The 19,885-nt window shown below is 45.7% G+C and overlaps 1 protein-coding gene across 50 annotated transcripts in view; it reads right to left on the bottom strand.

Annotated features, from left to right (window-relative positions):
• The window catches only part of MAP4 (microtubule associated protein 4), a 151,340-nt gene that overhangs the window by 11,448 nt on the left and 120,007 nt on the right, over nt 1-19,885 (bottom strand). For 14 of the 50 annotated variants that reach the window (XM_088798176.1, XM_074312421.2, XM_074312423.2 and 11 more), the window contains 6 exons: nt 7,503-7,624; nt 6,528-6,743; nt 3,375-3,588; nt 2,735-2,794; nt 2,324-2,616; nt 835-948 (listed from right to left, as the gene is read on the bottom strand). In XM_088798176.1, the coding sequence (XP_088654302.1) occupies nt 835-948; nt 2,324-2,616; nt 2,735-2,794; nt 3,375-3,588; nt 6,528-6,743; nt 7,503-7,624 (1,019 nt within the window). Of the gene's footprint in view, nt 1-834; nt 949-2,323; nt 2,617-2,734; nt 2,795-3,374; nt 3,589-6,527; nt 6,744-7,502; nt 7,625-17,123; nt 18,626-19,885 lie in introns of those variants that run through there. The other 36 variants (XM_074312425.2, XM_074312427.2, XM_074312431.2 and 33 more) reach the window with 17 other exon arrangements.

Here is a 19,885-nt window from a genome sequence, read left to right as displayed (position 1 = left end):
TGAACCATGGTCTGAGCCAAAGACCTGCAGGAGCTCCCAGAGTCAGCCCGGAGCCATGGCGCAGCCTTCCTCACCTCGCTGACTGTACCAATCCCTTGGGCTGAGATCCATCCTGGTTCCTAAGGGCTGGAGCTCAGGCCTCTCTGGCAGCCCCTTCCTGGCACAGCTAAGGGAAGAAGGTTCCCGCAGCAAACAGGAGGGCCTGGTTCAGGGTGGAGGCAATGGAAAGAACCTAGAGGTTTAGCTTACCTCTGCCCTCCAGCTGATGCTGCACCCCCTCTGCTGGTGGATTCTGTTACAATGAGCACCCTAACCCTAAGAGGTGACTTGGGGAACCAGGACAAATGAAGTCATCCCTGTACCGAGCAGTGTTACAAAAGGGGCCCTCAGCTGAAAGCACAGGAGCTCCGGGGTGCCAGGTGCTGGAAGGGTACCCGTGCCATGTCTTACTGAGGAGGAAACTGGGTGCAGCGTGTGTGTGTGGTGTGTGTGTGTGTGTGTGTGTGTGTGTGTGTGTACACGCGCGCGCATGACGGGTGGGTTTCAGATCAAGGTCAGTGTGAAGGAAGTGGCTAAAAGTTTTGGATCCATTTCATCCAGCTGAATAAATATTCCCCAAAGGGCTAATGGGCTCCAAACTGTTAACTTTCAGGGTTACTACAAAACTTTTTCTGATGGCTGAGTCATCGAACACAGAGGAGGGAACACAGGAGAGAGGAGAAACCAGTTCAAGTACAGGAAAAAAAAGTGCGATTAGAAGGGAAAGTGACTCAGGCTAGAAGGACAGTTGACCATCTTTTACCTTCAAGAGGTAAAAGTCTAAGTGAAACTCACTTTCCCCGCAGGCGGTTTCTGCACATTCGCACCTGGGCCAGGTGTTTTAGTGACTGCACTGGGTTCAGGCTTTCGAGCTGCAGCAGCTGCCTCTGTTTTTTCCTCTACTTTGGCCTAGATGAAGATAAAGGGAGGGCAAATTTCAAACCAAGAGGATAAGAGCCCAAATGCCAAATAGGAATAAAAGCTGGGAACTCAAATCCAGGCCAGGCCACCAGGCAGAAGCAGGCCTCCCGTGCTCCTAGGGAAAATCACACCCATTTCCCAGGGCAGACCAGGCCAGAGGGAGGAGCTGCAGACCAAAGTCTTGGGATGTGGGGAAGAGATCAGGACACCATTCACGAAGCAAAGGCAGGAAGGAGGGCTGGACTAGCGATTCTCCTGAGGGTGGGTTGCAGTTACATTTAGCAGCCACAACGCCCTCCCATTCAAATGTTCCATCTGCCCCCAAGCAAACTGCCATGGTCACAGGGAGCCACCACTGAAGACAGAAGTGTCACACCCTTCAGGTATTTGAGAACAGAAAATCATCTGATCACCAGACCAAGTTAATCAACTCCCCACCAAGACCTCCTGCGACTTTGGCACCATGAAACCTAAGAGGAAAGCAGACGGGGAGGTGGGCCGGCCGCCCTGCAGTGCCCAAGGCCTGCCTGGGGGCACCGCGGCCAGTCTCAGGCCCTCACTCAGGCTAATCCCAGTTTGCCATCAGTGTCTTCCAACAGTACGAGTATCCTGCTTCATTTCGGGCCCTCTTCAATCTTTTAACAGCTCTGGACTGAAGCAACTGAAGTGCCGGCCCTGAGTGGGGAGTAGTGGTTTAAGTGCTCAAGATAACATAGGAGACACGAAGGGCATTGCTCGGGGACTGGAACTCAGACTTTTGCCACCACCTTTTCCACACAGCAAGTCCCCATGGTTGCTAACAGTTAAACAATTCCGGGATGGATGCAACCACAAAGGCCTGCCGGGCCTTTCTCCATCACAACACTCTAGAGCAGTCCTTTGGTTTAGGACAGACGGGAGTCACAGCAGCAAGTCATCCTGGCCACCAGAGGACACCCTCGCCTCTCTCAGACTCTCCACCCAGCTGCCTCTCCTGTCGCCCAAGTGCAGGGGTGAGAACCATGACACACCGGGTTCATGGCCAGTGTCTCTCCTTCAGTCTCAGAGGCCTCCTCTGTTTGTTTTGTAAAGTAGAAGAACCCTTTTGTCTCGAAACAAAAATATAAGCCTAAACCCCAACATACAAACAGGAGTCCTCTGACTCGGATGGGAAGAGAAAGCCCAGCGCTCGGCCACCCCTTCCCAGCTGCCAGGGCACGGAGCCCAGGCTCAAACTCCCTGACACTGAGGCCACGTCCTGCCTGCCGCGCTCTGCTGCGCTCCTGGAGGTGAGCTGAAGACAAGCCTGGGGAACAGAAGTGAGATGAGGCAGGGAAAGAAGCAGGGGCCAGCATGCCAAGGACCCCAAGCTCCCTGGACGCACCCGGCCTCCTCCAGGCTGATGCTTGATGTTTTCCGTGGAGCCAACCTTGGCGCGAACGTTCTTCAGATCAGGGGCAGAAGTGCTGGTAGGTGGGCGGCTCAGCCTGGGGGCAGAGGACGTGGGCCTGGCTGACGTGGGCTTCTTGTCCATGGCAGAAGTCCCGGAGGGCCGGGGAGACGTGGGTGTGGGCTTCACTCGACTGGGCACCGTGCCTGCTGGGGGGGCTGCCCCAGGGACAGGGGCGTTTTTCTTCATGGCATTGCTGGAGGTGCTCTTTGAGCGACTCAAGTCAGCTGCAAAGGTAGGGAATGAGAGACAACAAGCGTTCAGGGGGCGAGCAGAAAGGAGCCTGCAAGGCACGGAAGAGTGGGGGTTTAGGTTAGGGTTCCACGAAGTGGGGGAGGGTATTACCTGATGCAGACTTTGTGACTGTCTTCTTGATGTCTGTAGGTTTTGCCTCAGTCTTGATCCCTGCACCACAAACATACACTTTTTGACACAACGTTTAACAAGAGGACCTAGTGAACGGCTCATCCAATACTGAGATTCATTTATTCATTCAACAATTGCTGAATGTCCCCTCTGAGCCAGGGCTGTGCTGGCCTCTGGGCATAGAGCAGCACATTAGATGGCTATGCAGACGGACTGGGCCCGCTGCAGGGTCTAAGGCCAGGCATGCATCTTCTTTTGCAGTCTTGCTAATACCTTCCATGTGGAATAGAAGGGGATATCAACACACACCTATGGAACTGAGTGGCCTATATCTTATCACGTAGGTCCATGACCATGATGTGCTGGGTGCAGTGGTGACACTAAGAAGTAAATTCGACCTGAGAATTCCTAAGAGTCCCCTTCACTCAAAATTTTTCTGAATACGCCTATCTGCCAACCTTGCATGGAGATCAAGGCTCCCCATTCCAGCGTACCCCGTGGAGGACAGATGCACAAGCAGCTCTGACAGCTCTACGTGAGGCTGGCTGGAGCCACAGCTGGGACACAGCCCCACTCCTCCCTGCGGGTTCCCACAGGAGGGAAGGGTGACAACACTGACCTGCGGGCTTCTTGGGCAGAGCCAGGGAGCTGCTCCTACTGCTTGGTCCAGCTGAGGCAAGAGAGGCAGCTGGTGTGGCTTTTGTGGCTTTTGGAACAGTCTGGGTGCTCTTGGAGCCAGGCCTGAAGGCCGGGGCAGAGGCCGACAGCTTGGAGGGCGTGGCCGGCTTGGAGGGCGTGGTCTTCTTCTCAGGAATCTTTGCCTCTGCAATAGGCTGGTAACAGGAAAGTGGGAAGAAGAGCTGCAGGTCAGCAATAGCCCCAGAGAGTCCTGCCAAAGGATGGTTCCATAGACACATTCACCAAGAAAACAGGGTAGTGTGGGTCTGGCAGCTATTGACAGGAAAATATATATATGACCCTAAGAGTCGAGTCCTCCAGACAATGTGAGAAATTGGCCCTGTAGGGTCCTGTGTGATCTGGGGTCAGGAAACAGGGAGCCAAATGACCTCAAGCCAACCTGCACTAATGAGGATGACGGCCCTGCGAGGGCACCACACCACAAACCATGTTTTCCTCAGGCTCTACTGCACTGAATACTGATGTATGCTGTGTACTAAATACTTGGTCAAAGATTAATCAATATACACAAAACAGACATTAAAAATGATGACCAGCCAAACCTAGCTATTCATCTGGCTTAGATGCACCCTGTGGGTGACCAGGCTGGAGCTGCAGACGGGGAGAACACTGGCCAAATCGGTCAAGTCAGTGCCTGGGCTCCAGCCCCAGTCTGGCCCCCACTCACACTGTGTTCTTCGGCAAATCACTGAGCCTTTCTGGGCGTCCGTTCGTCGTCTGATAAAAGACGCTAGAACAGAGGAGCTCTAAGGACCAGCTGTGATAACGTGATATTAGGGACTCAAGGATGAGAAGTCTGAGAGCACAGAGGACGGCAGGGGGCAGGCGCAGGGTGCAGGCCTGACCAACAGAGGGAATGAGAGCACAGCTGTCACAGCTATGACTGCAAGCAAAGGGGAAAGTCTCAAGTGTAGACACCTTCTAGTTCCTCTTCCATGGATCCTGGGCGTGCTGTCACCAGCAAGGAAGTGAAGGAATCAATTTAGCCTGGTTGCTCAGGAATAGGGGATGAACATACTATTGTGATAAGCAAACAGAGCACATTACTCGAGAGTAAGCCACATCAGACAGACACCATGGATCCATCTCTTTACCAAGAGAAATGGCCACACAAAGGTATGTTGGCAGAGACAAACAGAATATTGCTTAAATGGAAAATCAGCTAAAAATATGCTCAGAAATTCAGGGCTGGTGTCCGATTAAATAAAATCTAACCCAGCAAATGCAGGGTCATGTCCCTTTCCACAAATAAAGTCCCCAATAAGCACAAAGAACCCTTAGGTTCTGCTACCAGCTCTGTCCGGAAGATGTCACAGAAGTTTGTGCAGAGGGACCGCCCTCAGTTTGTTCTAGAATTTGGGGACTAAACCAGATGATTCCTGAGGGCTCCTTCAAATTTTCAATACTATGACTATGGTTCAGAATAATCTAGTGGGGTCTCAATATATTGCTAGCAAGAATAATAATGATATAAGAAGTTAGAAAAAAGGCACTTGGGATAGAAATCTCTAAAGGATGAGATATTCTTTACATATTAGCTTGGCAAGCTGCAGACCCAGCCTGCTTTCTAAACTGGAGACACTCTGCTGTTGCTCAATTTATATTTTCTCTTCTGCCAGAACCACAGATCTACATATTTTTTAATATGTTTTTTTCCCTTTGCATCTGTAAATCTTTCTATCAAAATAAGGGTAAAAAGATAAAAATAAATTTCATTAGACTTTGGTTTTTCTCCAGCTCTCAAAAAGTTTCCATGTTTCTTATCTAAAAGACAGAGAACAGTACTCACAGTCACACAGATCACCCTTCAGGTCAGCTGTAACTAGACTGCTATCTAAAAGCTGCACAGCAACAGCCAGGAAAGAACATATTGACAGAGGCCGCAAGCATCAAGATTGGCGTTAGACCCAAGTTCAAATTCTGCCTCTGCCACATACTAGCACTAGACTTGGGAGGTTGTTTAACTGAGTTCTAAAATGAGGGCACTAATATCTATATCCTGGGTTGTTGAGAGAGAATTAAAGGCGTTAATGTATATAAAGGAACCAGTACTGCATACATCATCATCATCATCGAGGGCCATTTCACTAGACACCTCCCTCCCCCCACAGCCTCCTCTGTCTCCCTTAGGGTTCACTGCTGAGTATTAGAGAGGTGCTGTCACCTTCCCTCTGCCCTCCTATTCAAACATACTGTTTTCTTTAAAGAAATCCAGAAAAGCAGTCAACTGAGTAAATGAGGATCAGAAAGCTTTGTGAGATTTTATCATTCTTTGTCTATGACAGGATTTCTGTTTCTTGGCCAGAATTTCAACCTAGGCTACATAAAATTCCTAGGTTCCACCAGTTTTCTTTACAAGATTAGATTAAAACACTGACATTTTAACGTGGGAAACTACTTCCCAACATGAACTTAAAAAATAACTCAGGTGGACTTAAAGGCCCTTCTCAAATAAAACAAGACGTTAGAGCAGCGACTAACTCCACCCGCCCTCTCCTCACAAGAACGATCAAACACTGTTCCAAAGTGACCAGTTTCTAGGTAATAATGTGTGGGTGACCTCAAAAACGGGAAAATTTCAGAAGCAGCCCAGGCAGAGGTGGCCTGATACCAAAAGCCAAGTAAGTTATCACACGATGCTGGAACCCGCTGAGCTAAACTGGATGACCTTATCATAAAAGTAATGGGTCAAATTCACTTCTGCAGGATGATTAGAGAGAAGGACAAAAAAAGAGTTTGGGAATTTGATGTGGGAATTATACCCAAAATGAATATCTGATTAGTATGTGGAGAAGGAGAAACTGGTTAGCAACTACATAAATAGGTGAAGAGTAAGGGAAGGTGGGAGAAAGAGGAACCAGGGTAGCTGTAAAACTGCCTTCAGCCAGGACAGCGAAAGGTATCAAAGGCCTTCAAATGGTGCCACTGCATCAAGGGCCCCCAATCTGAGTGGCATGTCACCCTCCCTCTTTCCCTGGCCTTTCCCCAGCGCCACCAGCCTGATTCCACAGCTGTCTACCTGACACTCCAAGAGGGAAACCTTTCCCTGCACAGTGCTTAGGTGACTACTTACCTTGGACTTCACATCTTTTGAAGGTGAGATGGAGGGCCTGGCAGTGGCAGCAGCAGGGCGTTTGGGCAGGGCAGCTGGTACCGAGCCTGAAGCAAGGCTCATGGGTTTTTTAGTCGACCCACCAAAAGTGGTGGGAGATGGCTGCTTAGGGAGAGAAGTGGGCTGTGTTTTGGCTTTCGATGTTGAAGTCTTTGCAGGCTGAGTTGTGGCCAAAGGCTTTAAGTTGATTTGTTGTTTTTTTGTTTTTTTTAAAGGCCAACATCAAACACACAGACAAAAATAAAAACAAATTAAAAAAAAAGTATAAATTGCACAATTCAAAATAAATTATAAGCAATGAGGAGAGCTGCAACTGAAAATTAGCATTCCTTTTTTCTGAGCAAACAGTAGAAAGACACCAGGATGGAGAAAAAGAAAATTAGGAATTGTTCCTTGGTGACAGTGTCACAAATTCCAGCCGTTTGACACCTGAAGATTGAAACTCAGTAACAGCCTTAAACAATGACCTAACCTGTGGTGGCTGAATAATCGCACCCAGAAAGTCATCAGCAGGCGACTCGGTACCTGCACCTCCAGGAGGCAACATCGCGTCCTGTTTTAAGCTCACACTCAAGTGTGGCATTTGAACTTTGCAATAAGTACCAATAAGTGTCTGTGTTTCCTTTTCATGAATGCCGATTTTCAGAATCGATTTCAGAACAGTTCTGTCAATACTTTTGCTGCTGTGAAGGGAAGCAGGAATGAAGCACTACAGAATGTTTCTACAGATAGTCAACATAACAGGGTCAACGGCAGACAATTAAGGTTTGAGTTAGTCCACTAGGGTAAAATGGGAATAGAAAATATTTTTTAAGTATGTCAGAACTTGAGAAAGGACTAATAACAGCTCAGAAAAAAGAAATTTCATTCACGATTCAAGCAATAATAGCTGAAGATACTGTTTAAAAGCAACCACAGCGGTAAAAGATAACCCACCATTCTGGCAACTACCTTCGTTTTCTTCTCTGGGCTTGGTGGGAGCTCCTTGTTTGGAGGGGTGGTGATGTCATTTCCGGTCACGCTCACAGGAGGCCGTCCTTCTTCTGGCTTGGCTATTCCTAAGTGGAGGAAAGTTAAGCTAAGCAAATGTTTTTCACACTCAGTTCAAAACTGCAAGCCTTAGCAGAGACAGACAACTAACTAGCACTTCATTCTGAAACAGTCCACAGGGCTGTGTTGCTGAAATGTGGACAAGACTCCTAAGCTCCCCTCATTGTGACGGAGGACAGTTTTAGATTCCAGAGATTCAGGCAGCCTGTCCCTGAGGAGAAGCAACCTAAGTGGGATTTGCACAAATGATCAATGGAAGGAAATGGCCCTTCAAGTTTGGTTTCCCTTCCCTGGAGACGGGCAAAGGGCTTCTGTCACCCAACCACTAACTCCCGGAGCACACAGGGGACAAAAACCTCTTCTACTAGAGTTTATCTCTTGGAATAAAGGTTGCAAAGAGATGGGATAAGAGCCAGAAGATCATCCAATGTCCTCCTCTTACTTCCTCTCCCTGTAAAGCACCACTCTATGGAGGATGTGAGATTAACTCGATCTAATTCTAGCAGTGACCCACATTTCCAACAAGGCAGAGAAGACCCATGAAATCAGACCCAGCGCAGAAATAAAGTCTACTGCCTAAGGCCATACCCAGCAGCCCCACTATGAGGAGGTTACTTCACATATAGGGCTACACCTGAAAGTACTTAAATGCATGAAATTTATAACCTGGGTACAGGGAAAACCTTTCGAATTCGTGCAAAATCCTGAAGCCACAAAAGGTAAGTTTGACTAAAGAAAATGAAAAACCTTCAACATGGCCAAAAAAAAATCGTGAACATCAAAAAGCAAATGATAAACAGGAAAACAAACATCTGAACCTCACATCAAAGACAAAGAGTTTATTATAAATTACTCCTACAAATCGGTAACGCCTATATAGGCCAACAACCCACCAGAGAAATGGCCAAAAGAATATGCATACAGTTTACAGAAATACAAATCACTTTTGAATATAAGAAAAGATGTCCAGTCTTTAATGAAAAATGAAAATTCAAACTACACTGAGATGCCATTTTTAACCTAGCACACTGTCAAAAGCCCGAAAATTTGAAAGCAACTGTTGGGAAAATATGAGGACATATACTGCTGGCAAGTGTGAAATGTACTCATATGCAGAGTCTGGCGGTATCTCGGAAAATTACAAGTATAGATCAATTCTAATCCAGAAATCCCATTTCTAGCAATTTATATTAGAGATACATTCATACACCTGCAAAACAGCAAGTGCAAGGTCCTTCATCAGAGCACTGTTATGAAAGCAAAGGACTGAAATAACCGGAAGTCTGTTAATAGGAGTCTGCTTAAAGCATTATGGCAGAAATATCAATGTAATCTCTGAATCTGAAAAAATAAAAACACAAAACAATTATTTTATGACCGATAGGAAATAATCTCTAAGTGGGAAAAAAAAAAAAAGCAAGGTGCAGAACAGTCTGTATAACATGAAACCATATGTCTAGAAAAGGAATGGGGGGATGGAAACACATTTCTATTGCGAATACACTTAATACATGCATTCAAAAGAATCACAAAACAAAAACCAACGGTAACTTAAATTTGAAGGGGGATGGCGCACTAAACTGGGGAGGGAGGAGACTTTATTTTAAAACCTTTTGTTTTAAGATAATTATATTCACAGGAACTTGCAAGTAAATGTACCGGGAGGTCCCACGTACCCTTCACCTGGCCTCCCTCCAGTGTTGATATCCTGCGTAACTACAGTACACCATGAAACCCAGGAAACCGATATTGGTACAATCCAGAGAGCTTATTCAGATATTTTGTTTTATATGGACTCATATGTGTGCGCGCATGCCTGCACATAGCTGCAGTTCTGTGCAATTTTATCAATTTTACGTAACCACTACTAACAAGACATAACTGTTCCAACACCACAGGGCTCCCTCATGTTCCCTTTATAACCATCTCACCCTTTTCCCTCCCTTTCCATTCTCTAAACTTCTGGCAACTACTAATCTGTTCTCTATCTCTATATTATTGCAAAACTATTAGCCACATGGAATTGTGCAAGATGCAACCTTTTGTTTCTGGCTTCTCTCATGGAGCACAATGCTGGGAGACGCATTATTAAGTCCCTTCCTACTGCTGAGGAGTATTCTACGGTCTGGCTGCACCACAGTTTAACCAGTCACCTTCTGGACGGCATTCTGGTTGTTTCCGGTTGTTGGCTGTTATGACCAAAGCTGCTACGAACATTCATGGAAAGGATTTTGAGTAAAACAGGCTCCTTGTTAGTGTATGGAAATGCAGTTGACTCTTACATGTTGACAGTGTATCCTGGGACCTTGCTGAACTTGCTTATTAGTCGTAGGAGATTTGGGGTAGATTCCTTGGAATGTTCTACACAGACAATGGGATCATGTCATCTGCAAATAGAGACAGACTTATTTCTAATCTATATGCCTTTTATTTCCTTTGCTTTACTGCACCAACCAGAACTTCCGGTACAATCTTGAGTAAAGGGTGGTGACAGCAAGCATCTTTGCCTCGCACCCGACCTTTGGGTAGAAGCATCGTGTTCCATTATTAACTGTTCTCCCGCGATTTTTTGATCAGAGTTTTATCACGACTGACTGTTGGATTCTGTTGAACGTATTTTCTTCTCTATGATTTTTCTTCTTTGGACTGTTGGTATGGTGGATTACACTGACTGGTTTTTGATTGCTGAACTAGCCTTGCGTATCTGAAATAAATTCCACTTAGCTGTCGGGTACAATTACTTTCATAGTACATTGCTTGATGTGATTTGTTAATATTTTGTTAAGAATTTTTACATTTAAGTTCATAAGAGATATGGGTCTGTAGTTTGTTTTGTACTGTATTTGTCTGTCTGGGGTATCAGGATAATACTGACCACATGAAACGAGTTACCAAGTACTCCCTCATATTTTGATGTGTAAAATTAGTGTTATTCTTTAAATGTATGGCAAAATTATTTCGTGAAAACATCAGAAGATTTTTAATTAAAAATTCAATATCTTTAATGGTTATTCAGGTTATCTACTTCACCTTGGTTAAGTTGTGGCAATTTGTGGTTTTCAAGGAATTAGTCCTTTTCTTCTAAGTTGTCGAATCTGTGAGTGTAAAGGTGCTCCTAGTATTCCCTTATTATCTTTTTAATGCGACAGTGACATCTCCTGTTCCTGTTACTGGTGTTTTGTCTTCTCTCTTCCTTGCCAGTTTTGTTAAAGGTTATCAACTGCATTCATTTTTTTAAGAACCAACTTTTGGTTTGATTTCCTTTGTCTTCTTGTTTACAATTTCACTATATTTCTGCTTCCTTTGGATTTTTGTACTTTTTCTAGCTTCTTGATGTAGCAATTTATACGTTATTGACCTCTTTTCTAATGTAAGTACTTAGTGCCATAAAGTCCCCTCTCAGCTCTGCTATCGCTACATTCCACAAATTTTGATGTGTTACATTTTCAATTTCATTCAGTTGTTTTTATGAAATTTCTTTTGAAAACTTCTTCCCTGATCCATGGATTATTTAGAAGTGTACTGTTTAATTTCCACATGTATGATGATTTTCCTGTGGTCTTTCTGTTATTAGTTTCTAATTCAATCCCATTATGGTCAGAAAATATATTCGGTATGATTTCAATCTTTTAAATGTTTTTCAGTTTATGACCCAGGATCCATCTTGGTAAGTGATCTATGGGTGCTTGAAAAGAAGGGATATCCTGTTGTTGGGTGGAATTTCTGTAAATGTCAATTGGATCCTATTGTTTGATGATATTGTTAAATATCTCTCTATGAATATTCCATTCAGTAGTTCTACCAATTGCTTAGAGTGAGATATATACTAAGTCCCCAACTATAAATGTGGATTTGGCTATTCTCCTTACAGCTCTATCAGTTTTTATTTCGTGTATATTGAAACTGTTTTGTGGCACATATACCTTTAGAATTGCTATATCTTCTTGGTGGATTGATCCTTTATTCTTTGCTGTGAAGTCTACTTTGTCTAATATTAATACAGGGAGCCACTTTTAAAAAAAAGTCATGTTAACATGATATATGTATTTTATCTTTTTACTTTTAACGTACTTAGGTCCTTTTGTTTGACATGCATTTGTTGAAGCTAGCATACTTGGATAATATTTTTAAAAATCTATTCTCACAATCCATCATTTAATTGTAATATTTAGACTACTTGCATTTAAAGTTATTGTTGATATGTTAGAGCTCTGCCATTTTGTTTTTTATTTTTATTTGTTCCCTCTGTTTCTCTCGCCTTCTTTTGGGTTATTCGAACATTTATTAGAATTCTATTTTGATGTTCTTATGTTTTTGTGTGTATTGTTTTGCCTAGTTTTCTTAGTGGTTGCTTTAGTTATTGCAACATATGTGTATGTACAGCCTATTGGTATCGTTTTACTACTTTGAAGTGAATTACTAAAAACATACTTCCATTTAGCATCTTTTACCCTCCCCAGTTAAAAAATAGGATGTCTTAAATATTTCCTTTTCTATTACATTTACACCTATTTTCACCCATTCCATTGTTCTTTAATTTCTGAAGTTCCAAGCCTCCTTCTGTTACCGTATCTTATCTTTTTGGAGAGCTCCCTTTAGCCATTCTCTAAGGGTATATCTACTAGCAACAAATTGTCTTAGTTTTCCTCTGTCTAAGAATGATGTCCTTATTTTCCCTTTATTTCCAAAGGATAGTTTTACCAGATATAGAATTTGCACTTGGCTGTTCTTTTCTTTTAGCACTTGAAAAATGTTGGGCTACCTCCTCTGCCCCTCCATGGTTTCTGACAAGACACACGCTATCATTTGAACTGCTGTTCCTCAATAGATTGTACATCATTTTCTCTGTGGTTGTTTTAAAGATTTTTTTGTTTTTAGTTCACCAAAGTTTATTGATATGCCTTGGTGCAGACTTCTTTGGGTTTTCCATTTGAAGTTTGTTCACGCTCTTGAATCTATAGGTTTATGCCTTTTGATAAATTTGGGAAGTTTTCAGTCATTATTCCTTTGAATAGTTGTTCAGCCTTACACTCCTTCTCACTTCCTGGGATTCTGATGATACAAATGTTAGATCTTTTGTTATTGTCCCAAAGGTCTCTGAAGAGCTGTACTTTTTTTTCCAGTCTATTTTCTCTGCTGTTCAGACTGAATAGATTCTATTGATCTGTCCTCAAGTTCACTGGTTCTGTTCCCTGACATCTTGAGTCCACTATCTAGTCCATCAGACACATTTTTTTGATTATTGCATTTTTTCTATCTATAATTTCCATTTGGTACTTTTTTATAACATCTATTTCTTTGCTGAGGTTTTCTAGTTTTTCATTTATTTCAAGGAGAAGCAATTTTATGATGGTGCTTTAAAATCCATTCTGTACTTTAGAAGGTAATCACTTGTTTCTAGCTATAGCGTCAACAACAGTTTAGTTTCCAGAGCCCATGCAGTGCAAGTCTGGCCTGCTGTGTTCTTCTAGCTCCGGGAAGCTCTTATTCCACCCGCTGGTACTGCCTGCAAAGGCTGAAGTTACTGCCCTGGGTGGCGAGGGGGTTGAGTGACGCCAGAACATGGAATGCAGAGTTTTTCCTGGTCTATTCTCTGGCTGCCTAGTTAGAACTCTGCTGGTGCTTCTGGAAGTGGAAAGCGACGATCTGGCCTTCTGCTGCTGGAGGGAAGGGTGCGGGAAGAACCCTCTCTAGGTCTCCTTTTGCCCTGGGGTAGAGGGCTGGAAGCCACCAGGCCAGCAGGTGCTGCTGGGAGCAGGAAGTACCTACCTAGGCTGCCTTCTGCTGCTGGAGGGAAAGGCCGGGGAGGACACATAGCTAGGTCCCCTTCTGCTAGTAGGTAGAAGGCTGGAGGACACCAGGCCTGTAGGCGCCACTGGTGCTGTCAGCTGCTAAGGGATAGGGGATGGGTCCCCCTGCTCATGTGAGGGGATCATCCTGCAGTGCTGCCAGTGGACCAGGGCTGCAGCTGCTGCCAGAAGTGACGAGAACAACAGGCAGGCCCTCCTGAGCTCTGCTGACACTGTCCCTGCAGGAGGACACAGCCCACCACTGCTGTTGGATACGGGCAGGCAAACAGGGCTCATATAGGTCTTCTACTTTCCTGGGCTTCTGGCAAAGAAGAGCAGGCTTTCCTCTTTTTTTTTTCCTTTTCTTCTTTTGTCTATGCTTGCTGGTGACTCCAGACTGGAGGCATTCTCCAGTGCCCAGACCAGGATATATGAACAATTAAAAAGAAAAACAACCCAGGGAATTCACTGCATTGTTCTTCCTCCAGTCCTGAGGTCCCTACTCAGTCTGCCCTCTGCTTTCCACCCTTCAGATTCCATTCAGGGAATCTGTAGAATTATTTCAGAGTATTTAGCTCTACTTAGCAATAAAAAGTGAAGCAATGTCATCTTGCTAGGAAGCTTTCTGATGTATAGAATTTTATACTTTCTGATGTTTGAAACCACATGTACTTTTAGTCAAAAATTGAATTTCGTTAGTTTTTTAAATGTGGAAAAAACAAACAAACAAAAAACCCACAACACCAGGTTGGTAACACCTTTGTTCTATAGCACGCCGAAAGAATATCTTACCACATGTGTGACTTGCTGATACCGGCCCCGGACCACTAGGAGCAGTTCTCAATAGGCACAAGGTTTTCCATACACAACATGAAGGCTTTGTAAGTCTCACTGCCTGTCATATACCCTGGCAACACCTCAACCTATACAAGTGAATGGTACCCAGCGAAAAACATCTGACCTGTGCACACGCAGAAATGCTCTCCCTCTCCCAGACGGTGCTTCTTGCCATAACCCACCGCCTTTGCCTCAGGGGTATATCCCAGCCAATTGCTGGAGACCACCCAAATGTCTTCACAGTTTTGTAAAAACAAAAAAATGTTCAAAACAGAACTCACTAACTGCTGCACAACTACCACCAACTGGGAAACGCAGGCTCAAAATCACAGTATCACCTTCAACACCTCTTTCTCCCTCTCTGTCCCCTCCCTCCTCTCCTCTCCCCGCCTCATACCTCATCCAGTTTTCAAGTCCAGTTGATTTCACCTCTGTTGTATTTCCACTATCATGTCCTCAGAATTTCACCTGCGACTACTACCTGAATCAAATGGTCATAACAGAATTTTTCACCTTTAATCTTCTGTCTTCCAGTTCATGTTATCTACTGAGAAGAGGTGAGTCTCCCCAAAGCAGATTTTGGGCCACTTTATTTATTGCCGTAGGCAGTCACCACAGTGTTCTAAACACAAGAGTAATATTCAAACTTCTCAGGGCGCATTTTTTCTCCCATTATTCCTCGCCACATTCTAGGTAGCTTTGGCATGTCTGCTCAGCCCATCCCCTTCTCCAGAGGAGTCTCCACATGAAGTGGGCAGGTCTACATGGCTAAGATTGGTTAAGAAGCCTGGCACACAGCTGACTGGACCAAACTGACCCAATAAGACACATTTACTCGCTCTTTCTCTAAAAGAAAAAAAACTGCAGCCAAGCAACCTTGGGTCCCTGAGACATAAGGTAGCATAAAATGGGGCAGAGAGCCCCTAACCATGTCAAACCAATGTTCTATGTAGACCGGAGCCACAAAGAAAGCAAAAAGTAAGAGATGGCAGAGAAGAAACAGTCTCCAGGAGGGAAGAGAACAGAGCTCATATGGAGGGGGGTGCAGAGGTTCCGAGAGCGCCACACAATGAACGCTGCCTGGTACACTGCTCCAAATGGATTCCCACAGATTCTTCTAGAGCCTATCAATAAACAACTTTTTATAAATATAAGTTTGTCTGAGTGTGTTTCCATCCTTTGCAGTCAAATAATCCTTAAGAGAGGGCTCCCTATACACTCGCCATTGTTCTTTGACCTAATGCGAGCTGTCCAGGCTTCATACCTTTGTTTCTACGCTCCCTCTGCCGGGATGGCTTTCCTTGGCATCATTAGGCATCCTCGGCTTCCGAGACCACCTGCTCCAAACACTTTCCCTGCTCCACAACCTTCTCACCAACACTCCCACCCCAACTAGACCATAAGCTGCTTGAGCTTAAGGCCAATTGCCAGCACCTAGATAGTGACGGCATTTGGTAGGCATGTTGAATAAATGAATTTTTATACAGTTTTACCTAAATAGCAGCTAGCAGAGCCAGCCTTCAAACATTTATCAGGTGAATGGATCAGTGGGGTTTGTCAATCATTTGAAAATTTTTTCTATCAGTATGACTTCTGTTAGCACAAACTAGGATGAGCTTGTTCTGAAATAAACAAATATCTTCACTCATCACCACCTAGAAAGTATGTGGCACTGAACTGGGCAGTTGGGGATCAATGAAAAGATGACAGAATCCTGCTCATGAGGCACTTCCAGTTCTGTCAAAACTAAAAGCCACGGAGTTGCACACCTTAATTCTTGTGCCTTGGAACCATAAGAAATCATAGGAGAAATAGGAAGCTTCTTTGACCACCTCCGTTAAAAACAAAACAAAAAAAAACTGTCAGTTTTCAAAGTCCTGTTCCCATTCCACCCCCTTAGAAAATACCACCTCTAATTTTAAGACAAAAAGTAAAAATTTTCATTAAAAATGTACTGAAAGAAATATTAGAGAAAACAGTTTCTAAAAAAAGGCTATTTTTTACAAACAAAAGCCATGTTTCAAATCTCCATTAACAAGCTTGTGAATCATGGCCCTTTGTGCTCAAACAGGACTCAGGAAAACAAGCTTTTTTAGACCACCAACAATAAGACCCATGGGGGTGGGGGATGGGAAAGAGAAGAAAGGGCCAAGAAGAAAGACACAGAAGGCGGCCACAAAAGACTGCAACATTTAGCTGTTTATTAAGTGCAAGTCTCTCCTTCTCTCTCTCCCTTTCTCCCCCCACATCCTCCAACACGCATACAGACGAGAAAACTAGAAGCAAGACTGGGTCAAACATGGAGAGCAGGAAAAGAATATTAAATAGCCAGCTTTAATAGGCTCTTTTTCAGCTTGAACAAAAGTAAAACGTTCTCAAAAGCAAAACGGAAAACAGAGCTTACACCCAGACTGTGCTACTTAATGACAGGAGGTCACTGCTGATAAACCCATTGTGAATACACAGCGACAGATTTTCCAGCAAGGAAATCAATCAGCTGCCACTGGACGATTTAGGGCCCAGGAACCATCTGACCAAACCAACAGGGAGCTGAGGGGTGGGAAGATGGGGGCGGGGGGTGGGCACAGTGACAGGTCAAGGAAAGGGCTCTATTCCTTATGCCCACCCACCAGCGCACATGCACAGCCACACTATCTGTCCCGCCAGCATTCAGGTTGACGCAGCCACATTCACTTCGTCCGCTTTCTCGCCTCACTCCCAGCATCCTTCTAAAGCCATGGCACTAAGCTTTCCCCAGTTCCCCAGGCGGTCACATGCTGCAGCAGTAGCAGGCCACCTAACCTCCTGCTGGGAATCTGTCACTTTGGTTCCTTGCTTGCTGTCTGCTTGTTCCCCATGGAGGCAAAATTTAGAAACATACCGTCACGTGGGGTGTCTTCACACAGGAACGATGGAGAGCTCTGGGTTGCGGTGACCTGGATTTCTTTCTCCTCCGCCAGAGCCTCCTGTCCTGGCGGTTTCTCACCTCCCTGGCTGACTTGGGAGCACGCCTCTGTCCTTGTCCCACTGACATCTTCTTGTCCTTTCTCCTTGCTGCTGACTTCAGGAATCTGCTCCAGCTTCCCATGGAGACACAGCCCCGCAGTGCCCAGCTCCTTCTTCCCTGAGCTGCTGCTGCTGCTGAAGTGGGTCGATTCTTCTCTCTTCTTGGCCACTGGGTCCTCGCAGATGGAAGGGGGTGTCTCTTCAGTAGACAGGATGGGCAGTTCCCCAGGGTTCAATCTGTAGCTAGCTGTCTGTTCCTCGGCCACCGTCATGGAGCGCCTGACGGCAGGAGCCCCCAGTTTCCTGGGCGTAGGAATGGGCGCTGGGCTACTGGGAAGAGGCAGCAGGCCAGAAGAAAGCTCTTCTCGGGCGGGCAGTTCAGGATACTTATCTGCAAGGTTGACAGCTGGGGGAACTGAGAGGTGGGAGCATTCAGACAGGGCCCGGCGCATCGCCTTTTTCTGCTGGGGAGCTTGGTCGAGCAAAGCCCCCTCCTCGGTAGAACTCAATTTCTCCAACTCTTTATCGTGGTCTCTGACGTGAGAGCTGGCATTCGAGTATTCCTGCGTGAACTCCACCATAGTGACAGGTGGAGTAGCAGTGGGTGAAAGCTCAGTAGTGGGGGCCAGGTGGGCCACGGCCACAGGTAGTGAGGACCCACCTTCACTCCCCACCCCAATCACCCGGCAGTCAGGAGCGATGCCATTCTCCTTTCCTGGACTTGCTTCCCTTGGGCCCTGACGGCCTGGAGCCACTGAATGAAAGTTGGGGTTCCAAACACTGGTTTCCTGTCCCTTAACAGGGATGTCAGCAGCCCCAGGGAGATCCAGGGCTGGCTGGTTCTTGGTCTCCGGCCCATTGTTCCCTGCCACCATCCCCTGAACTGTAGTGGCTTTGTTTTTGTCTGGCCCCTCTCTGGATCCCAGCTGGAACACGGCTGTCTTCTGGTGGGGCAAGTGTCCCTCCGAGGCAAGGCAGGGGTCTGAAATCACATACCTGCTCTCCAGGGGACCCCGGCTTGCTTGCAGCTCCTGGTCCTGCACTTCAATGCCGAGCTCTTTGTCTAGCTTCCCCTCAAAGCAGCAGAGCTTATTCGGCTCCAGGAAGCGGGCATTCTTCACAAACCCGTCTTTCAGCTGCCCGTCCACGCTGACATTCAGCCCGATTTCATTCAGTTTGCCTTCTGTCCGCTGCCACTCGAATCCAGCTGGGCTGATTTCTTTCGGGGAGTCCATTCGGCACTCTGCAGGCCCCCCCTGACAGAGCTGGCCGTGCACAACAGCGTGAGAGGCCGGCTGCCTGTCTGAGAGCGACATTGTCTCTTCCACAGCTCTCCCCCCTCTCGCTAATGGAGCTCTAACACCACCTACGATCGCACAGAGCTGGCAGTGACATCACACCACGTCCCCAGTACTCATGACAAAACCCATCTTTCCCCCAATGCCCCTCTCAGCTCAAGTAGCTGGGTACTAAATGTATTTACTAGTATGAAAGAAAGGAAGAAAGAATGAATGAAAGAGAAAGGAAGAGAAAGGAAGAAACCTGCTACCCTCTGCACATTCAAATGCCAGTTAAACAGAAAGTGCACTTTCCTGTTAACTAGCACTCTGTTTAGATCTGCAATTTCAAATACCGTATGGTGCCAATGTGGGTCTGAGGGTAGTAATTCTTCTGGCTTTCACCAGTGTAGATCCATGCATACCCACACATTCACTTATCTGACACTATGCCCACACTTCCACATTCACCCACTCAAAACGCTGGTTTAAAAATAAGCAAGACTCATTTGCCAATCTCAAACCATCATCACCCTTAAAGAACAATGATTCCAGAAAATTGCTCAAAATTTCATTTAAAAAAAACACCCTTTAATGTAATATCAAAACTGGAAGCATTCATTTCTCAGAGGAAGAGTGGGTTTGCTGTCATAGCAACTTATAAAATTCTTGAAAACCGATCTGAGTGGAGTTCCCAAAGCCCAATAAGGGCTTCTGTAGTTCCGCATCGTGCCAGTTTAATAAAGCGTTCACTTAAAGATCAACAATTTCAAGGCTTGGGGACATGTATCCCAGCTATGACAATACACCCCGGCATTTCTACTCTTACCCCGCTCCCCCTTGGTTCCTTGGACCAGCTGGGTGTCCCTCCTGCACCAGCCCTGTCCTTTCCAGCCCTGCTGCCATGTGGGTCAATTCATCCGCTCTGACGTCTGGAACGTAAGACTCTGCAGTCTGTGGCCTGGGGTTTCACCTGCCCACCAGAGCCCACTGCCCCTATTTAATTCAGCATGGTCCTTTGCTGCCCTGGCCTATGCGCTTACAAACTGTACATTCAGGACTGAGGAATCCATAAAAGAAAATTATTGGGGGCAAAAAAATGTTACATTGGAAGGAGAGGCTATACTCTACCTCGAACAAAGCTGACCTTTGTTGCCCTGCCTGTAAGTCACTATCCTGTACTAACATAGGAACTGTGAAATATTCCATCAAGAATGCACGACCTTTCCGTCTGGCCACAGCCCTCAGGTGAGCCAAGATGGGCGCGTGCAGGTACAACACCCAGGAGCTATGGAGGAAGCAGCAATCCGACGTAATCGGTTTCTTCTCAGCGTGCACTGCGGGCAGTACCGCCAGCGCT

The sequence above is a fragment of the Rhinolophus sinicus genome, chromosome 5 (assembly GCF_057876585.1).
Source record: "Rhinolophus sinicus isolate RSI-liver-muscle chromosome 5, RSI-T2T, whole genome shotgun sequence".
Taxonomy (NCBI): domain Eukaryota; kingdom Metazoa; phylum Chordata; class Mammalia; order Chiroptera; family Rhinolophidae; genus Rhinolophus; species Rhinolophus sinicus.
This window is presented reverse-complemented; position numbering and strand designations above follow the sequence as displayed.